Source organism: Hypanus sabinus, chromosome 6, assembly GCF_030144855.1.
Source record: "Hypanus sabinus isolate sHypSab1 chromosome 6, sHypSab1.hap1, whole genome shotgun sequence".
NCBI classification, from domain to species: domain Eukaryota; kingdom Metazoa; phylum Chordata; class Chondrichthyes; order Myliobatiformes; family Dasyatidae; genus Hypanus; species Hypanus sabinus.
The window spans coordinates 161029539-161049131 of NC_082711.1; the positions used below are offsets into that span (position 1 = coordinate 161029539).

General features: G+C 37.8%; 1 protein-coding gene across 7 annotated transcripts in view; it reads right to left on the minus strand.

Annotated features, from left to right (window-relative positions):
• myo18ab (myosin XVIIIA b) overlaps positions 1–19593 on the minus strand; it is a 218755-nt gene that overhangs the window by 15994 nt on the left and 183168 nt on the right. For 5 of the 7 annotated variants that reach the window (XM_059973312.1, XM_059973310.1, XM_059973307.1 and 2 more), the window contains 6 exons: positions 15954–16070; positions 14974–15057; positions 11981–12118; positions 6283–6468; positions 5076–5215; positions 3257–3301 (listed from right to left, as the gene is read on the minus strand). In XM_059973312.1, the coding sequence (XP_059829295.1) occupies positions 3257–3301; positions 5076–5215; positions 6283–6468; positions 11981–12118; positions 14974–15057; positions 15954–16070 (710 nt within the window). The remainder of the gene's footprint in view (positions 1–3256; positions 3302–5075; positions 5216–6282; positions 6469–11980; positions 12119–14973; positions 15058–15953; positions 16071–19593) is intronic. The other 2 variants (XM_059973309.1, XM_059973314.1) reach the window with 1 other exon arrangement.

Below are 19593 nucleotides of genomic sequence, written 5' to 3' on the forward strand. Positions count from 1 at the left end.
ATTCCATCATGGTTAATCCCAGATCCCACTCAACACCATACACCTGATTACTCACCATACCTTTGATGGTTTGACCGATCAGGAAACTATCAACCTCCACCGCGGTCTGTAGCAGAGCATTCCACAGATTCACTACTCTCTGGCTAAAAACATTCCTCCTTGCCTCTTTCCTAAAAGGTCACTCCTCAATTTTGAGGCTGTGTCTTCTAGTTCTGGATACCCCCATGACAGGAAACATCGTCACCACATCCACCCTATCTTGTCCTTTCAACATTCGGTAGGTTTCAATCAGATCCCACTGCATTCTTCTAAATTCCAGAGAGTACAGGCCCAAAGCTGCCAAACACTCTCCATATGTTAACCCCTTCATTCCCAGAATCATCCTTGTGAATGTCCTCTGGACTCTCTTCAAAGACAACACATCCTTGCTGAGATACGGAGCCCAAAACTGTTGACAATACTCCACATGCAGCCTGACTAATGTCTTATAAAAAAACTCAGCATTATCTCCTTACTTTTATGTTCTATTCCCCTTTAAATAAATGCTAACATTACATTTGCCTTCTTTATCACAGACTCAACCTGTAAGTTAACCTTCTGGGAGTCTTGCATGAGGACACCCAAGTCCCTTTGCACCTCTTGTGTTGAACCCCCATTTAGATAATAGTCTGCACTATTGTTCCTTTCACCAAAATTCATTAACATTCATTTCCCAACACTGAATTCCATCTGCTACTTTTTTGCCCATTCTTCCAATTTGTCTAGGTCCTGCTGCAATCGCATTGCTTTCTCAGCACTACCTACCCCCCACTTATCTTCATACCATCCACAAATGTCACCACAAAGCCACCATTCCATTATCCAAATCAATGACAAACAATGTGAAAAGTAGCAGTCCCAATACTGACCACTGAGGAACACTACTAGTCACAGGCAGCCAACCAGAAAAGGCCTCCTTTATTCTCACTCCCTGCCTCCTGCCTATCAGCCATTTCTCTATCCATGCCAATATCTTTTCTGTAACGCCACAGGATTTTATCCTGTTAAGCAGCCTTATGTGTAGCACCTTATCAAATGCCTTCTGAAAATCCAAGTAAATGACATCTACTGCCTCTCCTTTGTCCACCCTGCTTATTACTTCCTCAAAGAACTCTTAACAGATTTGTCAGGGAAGATTTCCTTTTATAGAAACCATGCTGACGTTGACTTACTTTATCATTTGTTTCCAAGTACCCTGAAACCTCATCCTGAATAATAGACTCCAACACGTTCCCAACCACTGAGGTTAGGCTAACTGGCCAATAATTTCCTCTCTTTTGTCTTCCTCCCTTCTTAAAAAGTGGAGTGACATTTTCAATCTTCCAGTCCTCCAAGACCATGTCAGAATCACACAAAATGCTGGAGGAACTGTCCGAAGGGTCTCGCCCCAAAATGTCAACTGTACTTTTTTTCCATAGATATTGCCTGGACTGCTGTATTCCTCCAGCATTTTGTGTGTTACTTAGACTTCCAGTATCTGCAGATTATCTCTTCAGCAACCTCTCTCAGTACACTAGGATGCAGTTCATCTGGTCCAGGTGACTTATCCATCTTAAGACCTTTCAGTTGCCTAACACCTTTTCCTTTGTAATAGCCATGGCACTCACTTCTGCTCCCTGACACTCACGGACCTCTGGCATACAGCTAGTGTCTTCCACAATGAAGACTGATGCAAAGTACCCATTAAGTTCATCTGTCATTTCTTTGTCCCGTATTACTACCTCACCAGCAGCACTTTCCAGTGATCCAATATCAGCTCTCATCTTCCATTTATTCTTTATATAACTGAGAAAACTTTTAGTATCCTGCTTTAAAAGCTTCCCAATCATCCAACTTACTACTCACTTCTGCTACCTTACATGTCCTTCCCTTGGCTTTTATGCAGTCCTTAACTTCCTTTGTCAGCTATGATTGCCTACCCCTGCCATTTGAGAATAACTTCTTTGGTAAGATATATTTATCCTGCGCCTTGTGAATTACTCCCAGAAACTTCAGCCATCTCTGCTCTGCCGTCATCCCTGCCAGTATCTTCCTCCAATCCACCTGGGTAAGCTCCTCTCTCATGCCTCTGTAATTGCCTTTATTCCACAGTGATACTGATACATGTGACTTATGTTTCTCTACTCAACTTGCAGTACAATCATATTATGAACATTGTCTCCTAAGGGTTCCTTTACATTTAGCTCCCTAATAAAATCTGAATTATTACACAACACCCAGTCTAAGATAACCTTTCCTAAAGTAGGCTCAAGCACAAGCTACTCTAAAAAGCCATCTTGTAAGTGTTCAACAAATTCCTTCTCTTGCAATCTGACAGCAACCCAATTTTCCCAATCCCCTTGCATATGAAGCCCCCCATTACAATTGTGATATTACCCTTATTGCATGCCTTTTCCAGCTCCATTTAGAAATTGCAACACCACAACTTGGCTACTATTTGGAGGACTATATAGGATTCCCATAATTCCCATAATGTGGACAACAGGCTCGCTAGGAGCCACACTCATGTCCCCATCTACATCAACAGAGCTGTAGTGGAGCGTGTATCAAGCTTCAAATGCCTTGGTGAACACATTTCCAATGATCTCACAATGGAGCCGCACCACTGCCTTTGCCTTCCTGCCTGTCCTTTCGATACAAAGTATATCCTTTGATGTTAAACTCCCAAGTATGGCCTTCTTTCAGCCACGACTCAGTGATGCCCACAATGTCATACCAACCAATCTCTAATCACACCATGAGCTTGTCCAACTTATTCCAAATGCTACCAGCATTTCACTACAGCACCTTCAGTCCAGCAATCTTCGCCCTTTTGAATTCTACCTCTGTGGTACAATTTAACTCTTTGTTCTGCCTTATTAGTTCAGCTTAACCAGCACACAGTAAAGTACTTTTTTTTTAAGCTATCGCACAATGTAGGATATATACTACTGCTATAGTTCAGTATTAGCTATTTACTTTTAATATGTGTTTAAGACTAATGTCTTCAAAACTAACATGATTATGCCATTGCAAGCCTTAATTAAATTAGTCAATATGGCACTCTCTTTTGAAAAAGCAGAGATCTCATATGATAGTGTTATAGTGGCTTATACACACATGCATTCTTCTGCTTGAAAAGTAGTGCCATGCAGACATAAACTTCAACGCAAGTTTTAAGGGCATGCTGAGGTTAGATCTAAATACATGTTTAAAGGCATTCTGATACGATTCTCACGTTTTATTCTGTCTCCTTTGATACTTTGTCACCATATCTTGCAAACTGTAAATAAAATAAAAGTGAACACAAAAAAAAATACACCAGTTGGGATAGAATTGAGTGTAGCTGGGAAGAACATAGCTAAGAATATGCTGTTGCAAATAAGTAATAATAAATATAAAATTATGATAAATGAAAATTAGCCCAAAATTCCTGTTTTAATGAAAATATACTGGTTAGTACACTTTTAAAATTTGATAATCTATCTAAATTATAAAATTTTCAAACTAACCAATTACACTTATGCAAACACCCAAACTTACATGCATATATTCTATAAAATCAGAAATTTCAATTTATTCCTTTGAAAGCAATCCACTTTGCAGTAAAGTTGGCTGATTTTTGCTTTAATTGTATATTTTCTTATAAGAATTTAGTACACTTTACATCTGTTTTTTTCTTGTGAATGCTGCTTATATGATGCTATATGCCTGCGATGCTGTTGCAAGGAAGTCTTTCATTGAACCTTCACATACATGTACTTCTGCATATGACAATAAACTCCACTTTGCCTGAAACATTAATTTTTCTTTTCATAAGGCCTGTCTGACTTGCTAACTGTTTCTAATATTTTCTATTTAGAAATGTGTATCATGCACTATACAGTCGGCCCTCCTTATCCGTGGGTTCTGCATGCATGGATTCAACCAACCGCAGATTGGGAAAACCCAGAAGTTCTCTCTCCAGCACTCATTGTTTGAGCATGTACAGACTTTTTTTCTTGTCATAATTCACTAAACAGTACAGTATAACAACTATTTACATTGTATTAGGTATTATGAGTAATCTAGAGATGATTTAAAGTATATGGGAGGATGTGCATAGGTTACCATGGATGGGGAATCAAAAAAAAAAACAGAAGTTCTCTACGTCGGAACAGGTACATCCGGTATTATCTAGCATTAGTCAGTCAAACGTTTGCCTTGGTATATAGTATATAGTTTTACCTTTCTATGCATATAAAACACTAAAACATATGTATTTCAATAATTAAACCACCGCTTTGCTTAGTAATAATTGTAACTTTCAGCGGGGCAGGGCCTTCACATGCTCCATTATTCTCACTTTATCCCGACTGTAGCCTAACACTTTTCCAATGACCTATGGTGTTTCACCTCTTTCCGATTGCTTTATTATTTCCACTTTATTTTCAATATTGATCGTTTTCCGGAACAGAAACACTGCGACAGTGGGTCCCGAACTCCGCCAGGTCATAAAGTCCACCGCACTGAGACAGGTTAAATAAGCTCCAGTGCTCCGCTGTGTTCTAAAGTCTGCCTCACTGACACAGGTTAAATAAGCTCCGGAGCTCTGCTGGGTCCTAAAGTCCACTGACTTGAGCACCCGTATTTTTTGATATTAGCAGGGGGTCCCAGAATACCAAATTCCCTGCAGGTAAGGAGGGCCGACTGTACTATACAATAACACTGACTATCCACTTGCACTGAACATACAAGCTGGGATGTTGCTCCACATGTTCTGTGTGACTAGCTACTACGTTATTCTAGACCAGGGGTTCCCAACCTGGGGTCCACCGACCACTTGTTTAATGTTAGTGGTCCATGGCATAAAAAAGGTTGGGAACCCCTGTTCTAGACCTTCATTTAAAGAAATGCATTTAAGACAGAGTTTGTTAAATTTTGACTCCTGAAAATAATTAATAGCATTTAGTAAGATGGTGATATTGTCTGGTCTGTTTACACATATTTGGCTTTTTGAAAGAACATTTATAGTTTGCAATGAAGGACTGAAATGCAGCCCATCACACAAAGCATACCTATTAATAAGGTCATCATTTTCATCACTTTCCATTTCATCTTCAATTGCTGCCTGTAGATCTCCAATTCTTTTAAAAGCAAGCTTAAGGTCAGACTGTAGACTCTGATTAGCAGCTTCAAGACTTTCAATATCCATGTCCTATAAAATGAAAACACCAACATGATTAATTGTTAAAATATCTTCAAAAAGGAAATAAAAATGGCTCTGAATTCTCTGTCTCTTACATCTACCCCTCTATTTAAATGGAAGATGACCAAGTCAGGGTATTTGCTCAGCAATACTGAATTAATGTCCCACACTGCTGAGGTTAAAGTATGAATATAATTTGGATGAAGTACTATCTTTTATAATATGCATAATTTATTTACAAGTTTTAAGACTTCCATAGGAAGCAAAAAAAAAAAAATCAGCCTGAGTGAAAATACAGGCAAATGTTTTCCTTAAATAAATTTGCTGATATTTCATGATTTCTTACTTTCTGAAGCTGCAAAGTAAGAAACTGCAGAGCCACAGCTCAGAACATCATGGAAAGTAGCCTCCCCTCGAGTCTCCATAAAGACTTTTTGCTGCCCAATAAAGTTTGACCTACCCCACATATTTCTCTCCTCTCTCATCCGGCAGAAGGTATAAAAGCCTGAAAACATGTATCACCAGGCACATAAAACGGCTTCTAGTTCACTGTTATAAGATTACTAAATGGTTTCCTAGTACAATAAGATGAACTCGAACTCACAATCTACCTTGTGATCTTGCATCTTATATCTACCTGCACTGCATTTTCTCTGTATCTGTTGCACTTTATTTTGCTACTATCTCAATACTCTCTAATGATTTGATCTGTATGAACAGTATGCGAGACAAGCTTTCACTGTACCACAGTGCATGTGGCAATAATAAACCAATTGCAATTCGTTGAGAAGCCTTCCCAACATTTTTCCAAAAGTCATCAGGAGCTGGGCAGGTGCGAAGGTTGGTTTGATTTAGATCACAGGTATAAACAGGGAATTCATTTGATAATCACAAAATGACTATCATTCATATTAAGAAGTGAAAATAAGATGTAGTTAGTGATGAACAAAAGCTGGATGAATACATGGATGGGAGGTATATAGAGGCTATGGTCCAGGTATGGGTTGATGGGAGTAGATAGTTCAGTATGGACGAGATAGGCTGAAGAGACTGTAATACTCTGACTATTCACTTACTAGTTCATGTTTTTTACGGCTGGCTTCTGCTTCCTTCTTGGTAAGTTCACCCATTTCTTCCTTAAGATCCCTAAGCTGTCGTTGCAGTCGTTTATTCTGTTCTTTCTCACGATTCTCAGCAGCTGATCGCTGATCTCTTTCTTCTCCCAGTCTTTCCAGGTTTTCCTTGAGACGACCAACTAAACTCTATATAAACAGTAAAAAGATAACACATTACTTATTGAATTACTATCACCATCTCCAATTCAAACTGTGTAGAAGATAACATATTACTGATTGAATAACTATCAACATCTCTAATTCAAACTTTAACTGCAAGTGTTGCAGAGAAGAGAGAAAGAGCATCCATTCTCCTTTAATAGCTTGGCAATTAATATTGATAATAAAACAGAAAAAAGAAATCCTGACAGATGCAGCTGCTGACATTAACAGCATGTCCTTCATTGCATTTGCAATTTGTACCTCTCTCACCATGCCCTCACATCGTCTATAAACAAGTGTAACACAATTCCTAAAAATCAGGAAAATTTATTGGATCTGTTAAAACTTTTTTTTTCCATTTCAGTTTAAGAAAGCTAGAGTTTATGACTGCTTAACTAACTGAATTCAGCATAAATTCTCAGGCTGTTTATATACATATTTCAAATTAAGTTTCTGTTCTGATTAATTGCACCCTGTGCAATAATCATTAATTGTTCAAGAAAACCACAGGTGCTGACTATGTGAATTGAAAAACAGAATAAATTATAAGTACTCTGGAGGTCAGGCAACATTTTTGGAGAGGGAAACCGAATTATCATTTCAGGTCAATGAAAATCATCAATGGAAAATGTTAAGTTCTGTTTCTCTCACCAGCAATGCTGTGAGACCTGCTGAGTACTTACAATCATTTACATCAGATGAGGCAATTCTTACCAAATTTAATTGCAGCTAACATGCATCTTTCCTTTTCCCAAATGGAAAACACAAAAATATATCTATGTTTGACCAGAAACTCTTAATAACATTTTCAAAAATGTATATATTTTTTCTAAATAAACTTACATTTGCCACAAAAACTAGAACTATAATCCAGAGTTGGGGAACCTTTTTAAGAGCATGTACCCAAATTGGTGATAACCTTCTGAAAAATCCTCTCATGTACTATGACGTGACAAAAATCACAGAAGAGATTATCATTGACTAATGAATTAATTAAGGACTTCAAGGAAAAGGATGAGTCCAGTTGATTAGTTACTTGTATTTATTGTTTTATTATTGGTAAAAGTATAACAGAGATAAATGAAGCATTTTAGAAAACTTTTTCAAAATCATTAACGCTAATCTTTTAAAAAGAGAATTGGAAAAAAAGCAATTTCTAAATAGTATTGTTATTTTAACCATTTACTATCCCAACACTTAGGTAAACCAAGTCCATGAGGATTTCAAAACATATCATCCATTATTATGTGTTGTCACAACCATCTAGCCGGAGCCAAGGAAGTGTGAGACATTTCCTGTGAAAACACCTCGCTGCTCTTTGAGTTGTATAACAATTATTTGCTGCTTCATTTGCCAATAAACATAACCATAATGTATCTTATTATTATGGATGGAGTTTAAAGAATCAAGAGGCAGCACTAAATTCATGTAATGTGCCAGCAAAATTTTTTACAGGTACTATTTTGGTCCTCCTCCCCTGAATCAGTCCTTGTCGAAGTGCTATAATTTTCCAAAATTATTCAACCTCTCATTTCAATTTGGCCTGTCTTTTCATTATTACTATCCCAGCTTGCCCAATTTTTTCTAAACTTTGTTTTTGAAGGTGTCCCTATACCGTTACGAATACCTCCTTTAGACAAAGTGCAGCAATAAGAAAATTACAACAACTAAATCCCAGGTAAGTGTCTCACCACCTGTTCCATTTTAATATTTACTCTAACCTTTCATCAGTTGCCCTTACTTGCTTCTTTTCTAATAACATTGCTCCCTCCTGTTTTTTTTTAAACTTCACACTGCAGAGAAATTAGATTACTTGCAACCTTCGCCAGCATATAATTGGCTACACTGCTGAACCTGCAGGCATGATCTACATTTTACCTCATTTCTTCATTGGTCTGTTTACAGTTTTTATCATCCAGAAGCAGGAAATCATAAAACTACTGAAAATCAGTATTTATGTTTTCTTCATGAAGTTCAGTTGTATTCTCTAAATAAAGTTCTCTCTGATATCAAGATTAACTGGGCTATATTTTGCACTAATTTAACATAAGCAAATCCATCTAGTTTAACAAGTTCACATAAACATTTAATTAGTTCCATTCTTGCTTATGTCATGCTTCTCAACTTCCAGTTCGGGTCAGAAATGCAGAACCTTGAAATACCGTTGAAACTTAAACTGAGTTTGCCCTCTAATACACAAAACCTTTTCAACACCGCCTCCTACATCCACATTACCTTGTTACAAAAATCCTAATCCACATAGGACATAAAACAGTACTGCAAGGAAACAGGCTATTTGGCCCACAATGTAGTGCCAAACTAATTATATAAGTAATTGATGCTCATCTAAACAAAATGCACACTGCCCATATCCTTCCATTGATCAACCTTCTAACCTTGCACCTTGTAACACCTTATTCTGCTATTGTTTTACCTTGTACTATCTCAATGCACTGTTGTAAATATCTGTATGGACAGTATACATGACAGATTTTCACTATATCTTGGTACATGTGACAATAATAAACCAATTTACATTCATGTGCCCACCTAAGCACTTCTTGAATGCCATGATTGCATTTTCTCCACCTCCACCCTGGACAGTGCATGTCAGGCACCCACCTCGTTGTGTAAAAAAAAAACTTGTCTCATGCATCTCCTTTGAACTTACCCCCCTCCGTCCTTTAATGCATTCTTAATCTGGTATTAGACATTTCAAACCCGGGAAATTTTCTACTAGCTGTCTGTTCTATCTATGTCTCTCGTAATCTATAAATCACAGTTGTTGCATCTCATGATTCTATTTTATCAATTATTTCAATGTTGTTTCTCCCTTTGCAAATCTCATTTCACTAAGTCTAGACCACACTTTTATCTGCATATGCCTATGGTTTTTCTCCGCCCCAAAACTATTAGTCAACGTCACACCAATGGATAAATCATGGAAATGTTTTTGTAAAAAGGAGATCACTTAACCCATTGAAATAATTTGGCTTCTCGAGACTGTTCATCTAATCAATAAAATCATGGCTGATTTGATTATAACCTCAACTCTATATTATCACCTACTTTCAGTAATCTTTCACTCTTTTGCCCATCAAGTATCAGTTTCTACCATCCAAACATTCAGCCGTCAGTAAAAACAATCTTTCCCTTCTTAAAGGGATAGCACTTGCTTTTTAAAAGCTGCGGCCAATAGTATTATATTCTCCACAAAAGAGAGCTCCTTTTCACATCCATTCTGGCAAGACTGCTCAAGATTAAATACAGAAACACAAGGATATCTGCAGATGCTGGAAATTCAAGCAACACACACACAAAAATGCTGGTGGAACACAGCAGACCAGACAGCATCTATAGGCAGAAGTACAGTCAATGTTTCAGGTACAGTCCTGATGAAGAGTCTCGACCCGAAACGTTGACTGTACTTCTTCCTATAGATGCCGCCTGGTCTGCTGCGTTCCACTAGCATTTTGTGTGCGTTGCTCAAGATTGAACACCTTGCCGCCTTATAAATTCCAGTGGCTTATCCTGTCCAGCCAATCTCTGCCCATGAATGAAACAAATCAATATCTCATTATGTCCTCTTCCTAACTTCCATACATTTATGTTATCAGCAACCACACCTTTGGTGCCTTTATCCAAGTCCAGAATACAAAATATAAAAATATTGAAGCTCCAGCACTGATCCTGAGGCACACTATTCCTTCCATTTTCCCAACCATGAAAACCCCACATGCCTACTCTCCAATTCCTGTCAGCCAGTTTTATATGTACCAATGTGTTACCTCGTCATCAGGAACCATTTATTCAGCCCATTACCCCACTACCTTCCTGTAGGCAAGTAAATGACTTCCCTTCAAGTGCTTAACCAAGTCCCTTTTAAATTACACGATTGACTGTGATTTAAACATTCTTAAACACAGCAAGTTCCAGATCTTCACCTCTCTAGTTTAAAACTTCTTCCTTCATATTTTCCAGAATTGATTTGCCCTTCACTTTAAATCTGTATCCCTTAATATTCCATCTACTAAATGAGATTTTCTCTATTGAAACACAATAGGATCTTGTGGACACTATTACATATTCTCTCAACCATTTTTATTCCATGGAAAGAGAAATAAGGTTGTTCATTCTAACCTTGTAGTTCCTTAACCACTGAAATATTATAATAAATCTCTTCTGCACTCTCTTTAGGACTTTTGCAAAGATTCAGCATAACCAGTCTGTTTTTGCACGGTATGCTTCTATTCATGAAATCCAGAATTCCACATGCACTCTAAATTGTGTAATGTCACCTTCAAAGTTTTTAAGCACCTAACACAGGTCTTCCTGTTCATATACATCCACTAAATTTATAACATTACGTCAAAACGTGCTAGCCATATTGCTGTACCAGAATAGCTCAGAACAGCTCCTATGCCATAAACAAACTCGCTGACAACTACCCTGTTGTTGGATGAATCACAAGTGATAATGAGTCAGCTTACTGCAGTGAGATAGGACACATGGTTGAGTGGTGCCATGACAACAACCTCCATCCACATCAGCAAAATTAAAGAGCTGATTATTGATTTCAGGAAAGGGTAGGAATGCACCAGTCTACACTTGGAGATTGCTGGTGAAGAGAATCATCAGCACTTCTGGGTGTTGGTGTAATGGATGAACTATTCATGGCCAGCACACAAGTGCAATCATAAGGAAAGTGCGCCAGCACCCTTATGATTTTAGGCAGTTAAAGGTGCTTGGCTTGTCACTGAACATCTAACAAACTTTTACAGATGTATTATATTCTAGTACAGCAACTTGTGCAGGAACATGAGAATTCGCACAGAGTTGTGGAGTCTGCTGAATATATAACACGTACATACTTCCCCACCATCAGTAGTATTTATAGGAGGTGCTGCCCCATGAAGGCAATGTCTGTAATCAAAGATCCTCATCATTCAGGCCTTGCTATCTTCTTGCAGCTATCATTGGACAGGAGGCACAGAAACCTGAAGTCCCATATCACCAGGTTCAAGAACAGCTACTTCTCTTCAATCACTTGAAAGAAAAGCCTTAAAGTGGCAAAACCTTAATCAAGACAATTTAACAAGACTATAATTACCTTGCTCACTATGCACTAACATCATTCTTTTGTTCTAATTGTGTTCTTTCTTAAAAAATTATGTATATGTTTAATTCTCATGAACGTTGCTTACATGTTAGATGCCTGTGATCCTGTTGCATTGTTTTTCCATCACACCTGTGCATAAATGTATTTGTTCTATGACAATAAAGCGCAATTTTGATTGTGAAGAAACAATTATTTTCTATTTGTAATTTAATGTTCAATTTGATTTATATGGTAATCTGTGATGTCACAGCTCAACTTTCAAACGCATTCTTTGTCATGATCATTTTTGTTGAGTCCTAAATATATACTTTTAAGTTTATATTTTCAATTGTGTGGCATGCAAAGGAATCTAGAGTAAGATTTGCTGCAACTACATACCTCAAGACGTTTGACCTGAGTCTTCTCAAATTCCAGTTTGGTTTCAAGTTCACGAATCTTGGCTTCTTGTCTACTCACCAAGGATTTATCTACCATGGATTGTTCTGTAAAATCTAGCTGACTCTGCAATCCTTGTAACTGGAAAAAGTTGCACAGAAAATAGCAATTCAGAATGTATAAAGCCATATTGATTAAAACTAATGCAAATTGACTGGAAATCAGCTGAATAAAACATATTTCCCTTATTCCACATGAATCACTGTTCCTGACAATGGGCTCAAGATACATTTCTTTACTAATAGTGTACTGTGGCTACAGTATATATAACCTACAGGATGAAATAAACTGTTGATCATGGTGACAATATCTCCCTCTGTTCTTGCTTCCATCACCTGGAAAATTTAAATCAGCTACACAAACATTACTATATCTCACTTTGAAGTTCCGAGCTTTGCTGATTTGGGCAATCATTTCTTTTTTTTTCCCCATTGGGAGTGTTATTATAATCATGAAGGTCTCAAACATCATGGGAGTTGCAAGTTCACCACCAGCTAGTTCACTAGTTTATCTGGTTTATTGGCAGGAATGACAGCAGGGGAGCTACATGGCCTCAGTTGTCACGAGAACGAGGCTTCAAGCCGCAGTGTCATCTGTTTGCAGCCATCCAGGACAGAGGCCGAGAAGGTGCCAGGTACAGTGTGGCATGCTGAGGTACTGCCCTCAAGCATTTGCTCAGCGGAAGATAAGCTGCGTTCCACTGCAGACTGTTGTGATATTCACGGACTCAGGGACTAGGACTATATATTGTTTGTGTGATTGTATTGTACTGTTCTCTTAAATGTGCATTTTGTGCCTTGTGCTGTGAATGTTTGTTGGCACTGCATTTTGCACCATGGCCTTGGAGTAATACTGTTTCATTTGGCTGTATTTATGCATGGCTGAATGACAATTAAGCTTGACAATTGAACATGGATAATAAATATGTTCCTACCTGATAATTTATTCCTAATAACAAATAATAACTGAACTAATGCAAATATTTGAGATCAGAGGAGAAAGAGTTAAAAGGGGAATTGAGAACAACTTCTTTATACAGAGGATAGTGGATATATAGAATGTGCTGCCAGAGGAAGTGGTAGAAGTAGATACAATTACAACATTTGGTGTTGCCATCTGGTGTTCACTCGGTGGAAGAACAAGCTGGATCAGGCCACCTTACCATCAATCTAATCGTGCCGTGCAGGGACTTAAGCCAAATTATTACTTTTTTCTCTTTGTAACTGATTCTGTTCTGAAATTCTAACCATATGTGCTATGTACAGTGCACTGTGTACTTCTGGCATTGTCTTTTGCACCTTGGCCCTGGTAGAAGACTGTTTTGTTTGGCTATATTCATGTATGGTTCAATGATAATTGAACCATATGTGAATATAGCCATAATGGAAAGGCTTATAGTGATATTGGCCAAATGTTGGGAAATGGGACTAACTCAGGTAGGCATCCTGCTCAGTATGGACTAGTTTGAGCTGAAGGGCCTGTTACCAGGTTGTCTAACTTGATGAATTTATTGTTGACACACAAAACAATATTATTTCAAAAATATTTCTCATCTTCTAACAGTGATACCATAGTTTTCTGATAGATGGTAAAACAAATATTCCAGGACTTTACTGATCAGGTCACTTGGCTGTCATACAGATTTGAAAAATATAGGTCTTTTGTACCTAACCAGTAACTACGCAAATGATACTCAGCATGGCTATTTAAACAATGTTCTAGTTTTAATTTAAAGGGGGTTATTCCACCCTAGTGAAGGAAATCTATGTTATTTTAAACCTTTAAATTACATGATACTTTGATCAGCATTGTTTGTACAGAAATGCTGAATACCATGCCAAGTTTGGAATACATGATGCACACATTCATTTCATACAGAAAGTTCCAAGACTGCCAGGAAAACAATTGGCGTGGAACATCTTCTGAATATTCTCTTCATCATTCTTATCTTCACATAAATATTGGAGTGATTTTTTTTTGTGATAATCAGGAAATGCAAGTTTTCTTTCCTTCAAAGCAAGTGACTTGTAATGACAGAGCTTCAAATATTTACTACTGAATCTAAAGATAATAACTAAGGCAGGCTGTTCAGTCCATATTAATTTATTAATCTAGAAAGAGATTAAATTCTAATCAGTTAAATTCTAATTCTGTTATTTGACTTAGTTTAATTTATTAGAAAATATTTACATTGTTTATTTAAAAATGTTGGTGACAAACACTGTATTTATTTGTCCATCTCTAACTGCCCATGAGGAGGTGGTGGTGAGCTTTCTCCTTGAATTGCTAAAGTATTCCAATAGTGGAATCCATTTGTAATCCACTGGCAATCAAGCTCTGCAATATTTATCTAAGTCAGAATGGAGCCTTGAAGATGGTAATGTTTCTATTTGCTTATGGTCTTATCCTCCTTAAGGGTAAATGCTGTAGATTTGGGAAATATTGTTGAAGTATCCCTGGTAAGTAACTGTAATGCCTTTCATTGATGCTGCAAATTACACCCACCATTTAGAGGTAAATGTGGATCAGATGCTGATCAAATAAACTGCTTTAAGTTGCATAGTGACAAGCTCTGCATTCAGGAAAGTAGAAAATGTTCCATTAAAGATTTATCTTGTATCTTGCAGAAATGAGGCAAAGGATTTGGTGAAACAAGCAGTGAGTCACGCTCCAGCCTGTGCTTGAAATTAACTAACGTGGCTGATCCAATTAAGTTTCTGGTCAATGGTGAATACTTGAACTTAGATGATAAAAAATACCAACAAATGTCAGAGGCAGAGAATTAAACCCTCCCTTCATGAAGGCTGTACTTGTTTGCCATTTATGGGGCATGAATGTTACTTGCCAAATGCTATACCTGAATATTGTCTAGGTATTGCAGCATGACAACACAGATTATGACAATAGAATAAACCATAAAACAGCAAGATGCATACCTTTTCTTGTAATTCTTGTTTTTCTTTATAGGCATCATCTAGTTGTGACTGCAGTTCATTAATCTGGGCCAGATCCCTAGATGACTATAGAAATATTTAGTTTCATAAACATGAACTTGAAAAAAATTAAATTTCAGGAATTAAGGAGGCAAGGTTGAGCTGTAAATAGCTTATTCTTCTAAAAACAAGTCCACTTTGTTTGAAAATATAACAAAACACAATTATTACAGTCCAATGATCATCATTCAACAGCCCCTGGATCATGCATCAGACTGGTCCTCAGTGTGACCCAGGGCAGCAGATTGCTACTTCCAGAATATGACAGAATAACTTTGATAACAATGGAATTACCATCTCTACACTTAATGCCTGTCAAAGCTATCAATGTTGCTAAAGGTCTTTAACATTCACAAATACTTAAAACTTATTAGGAACCTATTAAAAATTAAGTCAAAAAGTGTTTTAAAATGTAAAAGTTGGAAGATAGTACATATGGACACAGTGTATTTAAAAACACTCTTACAGACTTAAATAAAAAGGTACTTTACCTAAGCAGACAATTTCTCCCATTCAGTTTAACAGGCCTGCATACTTATACCTAATTAACCTGGTACAGGTTTAGGGAATACATATATCAGCCTGAAAGCTGGCAAAACTATTGAAATTGACATTGCCCTGTTGACTGCATGAGGAGTTTAGTATTGTTTTGGGCTTATAGCCAGCACTCTAATGAATGGAAGGCTCCTTTACAGCCTCTTCTGGGGAATGGTCCTGTTACAAGCTTGTTCAATGGAAAATCTGACCCATTCTATGCTTTAGGTGGACTTAAATTATATCACTTACATAATAGTACCAAATTAGTCATTTTTTAAATAAAATGCATTGTGTCTTTTTCAGTACAAATCATATTTTACCCTGCAAACCAGATAAAGGGCAGGAAGTCAGTAAAGCCATTAAGAAAAATATCCGATACTACTTACCTGAGCTACTATGGCTTTGTGTTTCTTCATGAGTTCATTCATATCTTCTTGGTCTTCCTCAAGTCGGCTCTGTAGCTCATTTTTTTCACGTTGAAGACGACTCAACTGCTCTTCCAGCTGTAGGAGAATATAGTTGTGAATTGTAAATGGATTTGAATGAAACTATTCAAATTTCAAACTAATTCAAACTAATATTTCTCTTAACTTGTGAGAGACCTGCACACTGATGGGTAGCATTGAAGCACCTCATGTTCATGATTTGTCTTTGGATCATAAAAATACTGGAGATTGAGAATGCCGATCCACTTGGTCAATAATGTGCGCTCCCTGATGATCTTTAAATATGATTATATGTTCTTACGCATTTGATTGAACAGACATGTCACTTCATTTACTTCTTCATCCAAAAGGCATGACCTCTATTGCCTTCAGCATTGGAATATACCATTCCAGGAATGGACACAAATCACTGGTGGAGCTTGCATCCACATATTTCTGACTTGGCAGTTATACTAGCAACACACACAAAATGCTGGTGGAACACAGCAGGCCAGGCAGCAACTATAAGGAGAAGCACTGTTGACATTTCGGGCCGAGACCGAAGGTGTCCTGACGAAGGGTCAGCATTTTGTGTGTGCTGCTTGAATTTCCAGCATCTGCAGATTTCCTCGTGTTTGCATTTATACGACATGTTTTCAAAATAAGAAATAGAAACAGAAGTGTCCCTCCAGCCTTTGTGCCTCATATGCAATTCAGTAAGGAACACATACTTACTTGCAATAATCCTAGATGATGTCCTGATTCCCTCAATACCCAAAATTCTATTTATCTCATTGTTAAATAAGAACTGCTGGAAGCGTCTATTCTGTGCTGTATCTCAATTAAAAAAATTAACAAATATTGACAGAGGATCTAATTCCAAAATTACAAGAATGACTTCTTGGCACTTGGCCAGATGGGATTATTTTGTGAACAAGACATAGCCAGGCAATGTTGTTTAACTATACTAGAAAAACATAGCTAGAGCAGATTTTCAGCAAAGCAGCTGAGATATTGTTTGGTCCAATATCTCTTCTTGTTCCAGTGCCCTCAGGCTTTTCTTAAATGGTAAAGTTAATTAGATTAGGCTGAAAATGGGCTTCTGTGACAGTGGGAAGTTCCAGAGAAAATCCCGGCAGAAGCTGACATTGATCATCCACTTGGCCCTTCTAGTTGAAGACTGTCACAAATGTTATGCCAAGTCCTGTCAGTGTGAAGCTGCTGCCTCCCATTAGCTGTTTAATTGTCAATTTCCACCCGCCCAACCCACCGTTCACAACTCGATTTGGCAGAAATGTAAAACTCCTATCTTATCTGGTGGTTGTGAGATTGTTAGTATTTGCTGTTAGCATACATATGGCCCTGTGCTGCAATTTTACCAGTTTGCACATACATGAAAGCATGTCTAGTTCTTCTAGCACCATAGGCCTTTCACGTGAATGTGCTGCACCCCTTTAGTACAATTTCAAAGCCGCACATGTAGTTTCAGCCAATGTTTATCCCTCAGCTAACAATACCTTAAACATACTATCACCTGTGTAAGCTTGCTACATGCAAATTTGGTACTAGGCCTTCCTACATTATTAAAGTGACTACCTCTCAAAAGTATTGTATTGGCTTCTGCTATTCAAGAATTGAAATACCTTGTACTATACAAAAGTTATATAAATAAAAATGGGTGGCTAAGACATTTGCACAGTACTATATTTGTTAACATTGAGTGGTGAGTGAGTTTGTAAATCTAGTGGGAAGGAAGGATGTTGGGAATGGTGAAGATAGAGCGCTACAGGAGGGATGTGGTACAGGTGGCAGAGAAGGAATGTCAGGGGAAAGGGGTGGTGAAGATACAAACACACTCAGCCCTAAGACACCAGGCAAGGTAATTTTATTCCAAACAACTGGTTTATTAATTGCAGGATGCCTCTTTGGCACTTTCTTCTCCCTTCCCCTTTTCCCAACCATGATTCCCCTCTCTCTGCCCTCTTCCCACTCTTAGTCCACAATAGAGACCAATATCAGAATCAGATTTATGATCTATCATGTTTCATGAAATTATTTTTTTACCACAGCAGTACAGTGCAATGCGTAAAATTACTACAGTACTGTGCAAAGGTCTTAGGCACCCTTGCTATATTAGAACGTTAGAAAGTTTTTGACAAGAACAGGACATTCGGCTCAACAAAGCCAACCAAATTCCTATTCACGTCGTGTGTTGAAATAACTATCAAGTTTAGGTTTGAAAGTCTCTAAGGTACTACTCTCAACTACACAACTAGGTAATTTGCTCCATGTGCCCACATCTCACTGTGTAAAGAAAGCTTCCTGATGTTAGTCTGAAATCTCCCTTTAACCAGTCTCCACCTATGGCCCAATGTCCTTGTTGCTGGACTAATTTTGATGTAGCAGCTGGCATCCACTTTACTTATACCCTTAATGATTTTGAACACTTCTATCATATCCCCTCTCATTCTATGTCTACTTAGGCTAAAAAGATTTAATTCTTTCAATATTTCTTCATAGTTCATGCCCTGCACACCTGGAATGAGTCTATTCATGCTTCTCTGAACTCTCTTCAGTGCCTTCACATCCCTTACACAATATGGTGACCGATACTGAACACAGTACTCAAGGTGTGGCCTCACAAGCACATTACACAGCTTCAGGAGAACATCTCTAGACTTCAATTCCACTGAACGGATTACATAGCCCAATATTCTATCGACCTTCCTAATCGATTCTGTGCATTGTCTAGATGTTGATTGTGATGAGTCTACCAGGACATCCAAATCTTTCTCATACAGTGCACTTTCTAACTCAAGACCCCCCATTGCATATTTATGTCTAATATTTCTACTTCCTACTTACATGAAACTTCATCTGCTATACATCCGCCCTCATCTGGATTTTGTTTAGACCTAACTGTATTGATTCTGCTGCCTGAACATTATCAGCCCGTTCCCCCTAATTTTGTGTCATCTGTAAACTTTACTAGTTTATTTGTTCTGAGCTTATCTAAATCATTAATGTAAATTAGAAACAGCAGCAGCCCTGAAAGTCCTCCCTGTGGAACCCTACTTTTAAAATGATCCTCTCACCATAACTTGTTTTTCTTTGCTTTTGAACCAATTCTGCACCCATTCACACACCTTACCCTGAATCTCTACCTCCTATAATTTGATTGTTAACCTTTTGTGGGGTACCCTGTCAATAGCCTTCTGAAAGTCCAAGTAAATGACATCAACCACTCTATTATCATCATAAATTTTAATTGTCTCTTCATAGAACTCCAGCATATTAGTAAAACATGATTTCCCCTTTCTGAACCCATGCCAGCTTTCTGCTAATATACCTGTTCTTATCAGCTGCTTTTCCATGTTATTTCCATTATTTTACCTATGATACATGTTAAGTTTACTGGTCTATAGTTACCAGTGTTATGAGTGATGAACAGACCTGATGGACAATCATGGTGATTCGGGATAATAGTCCCTTATCTGCTCTGGTTGTGTGGATAACCAGATGGGAAACCAGCAGAGATGGAAATAGGCAAATTTCTAAAAAACCCGACTTCGGGGGCATTAGAGGATGCCAGGAAGGTGGA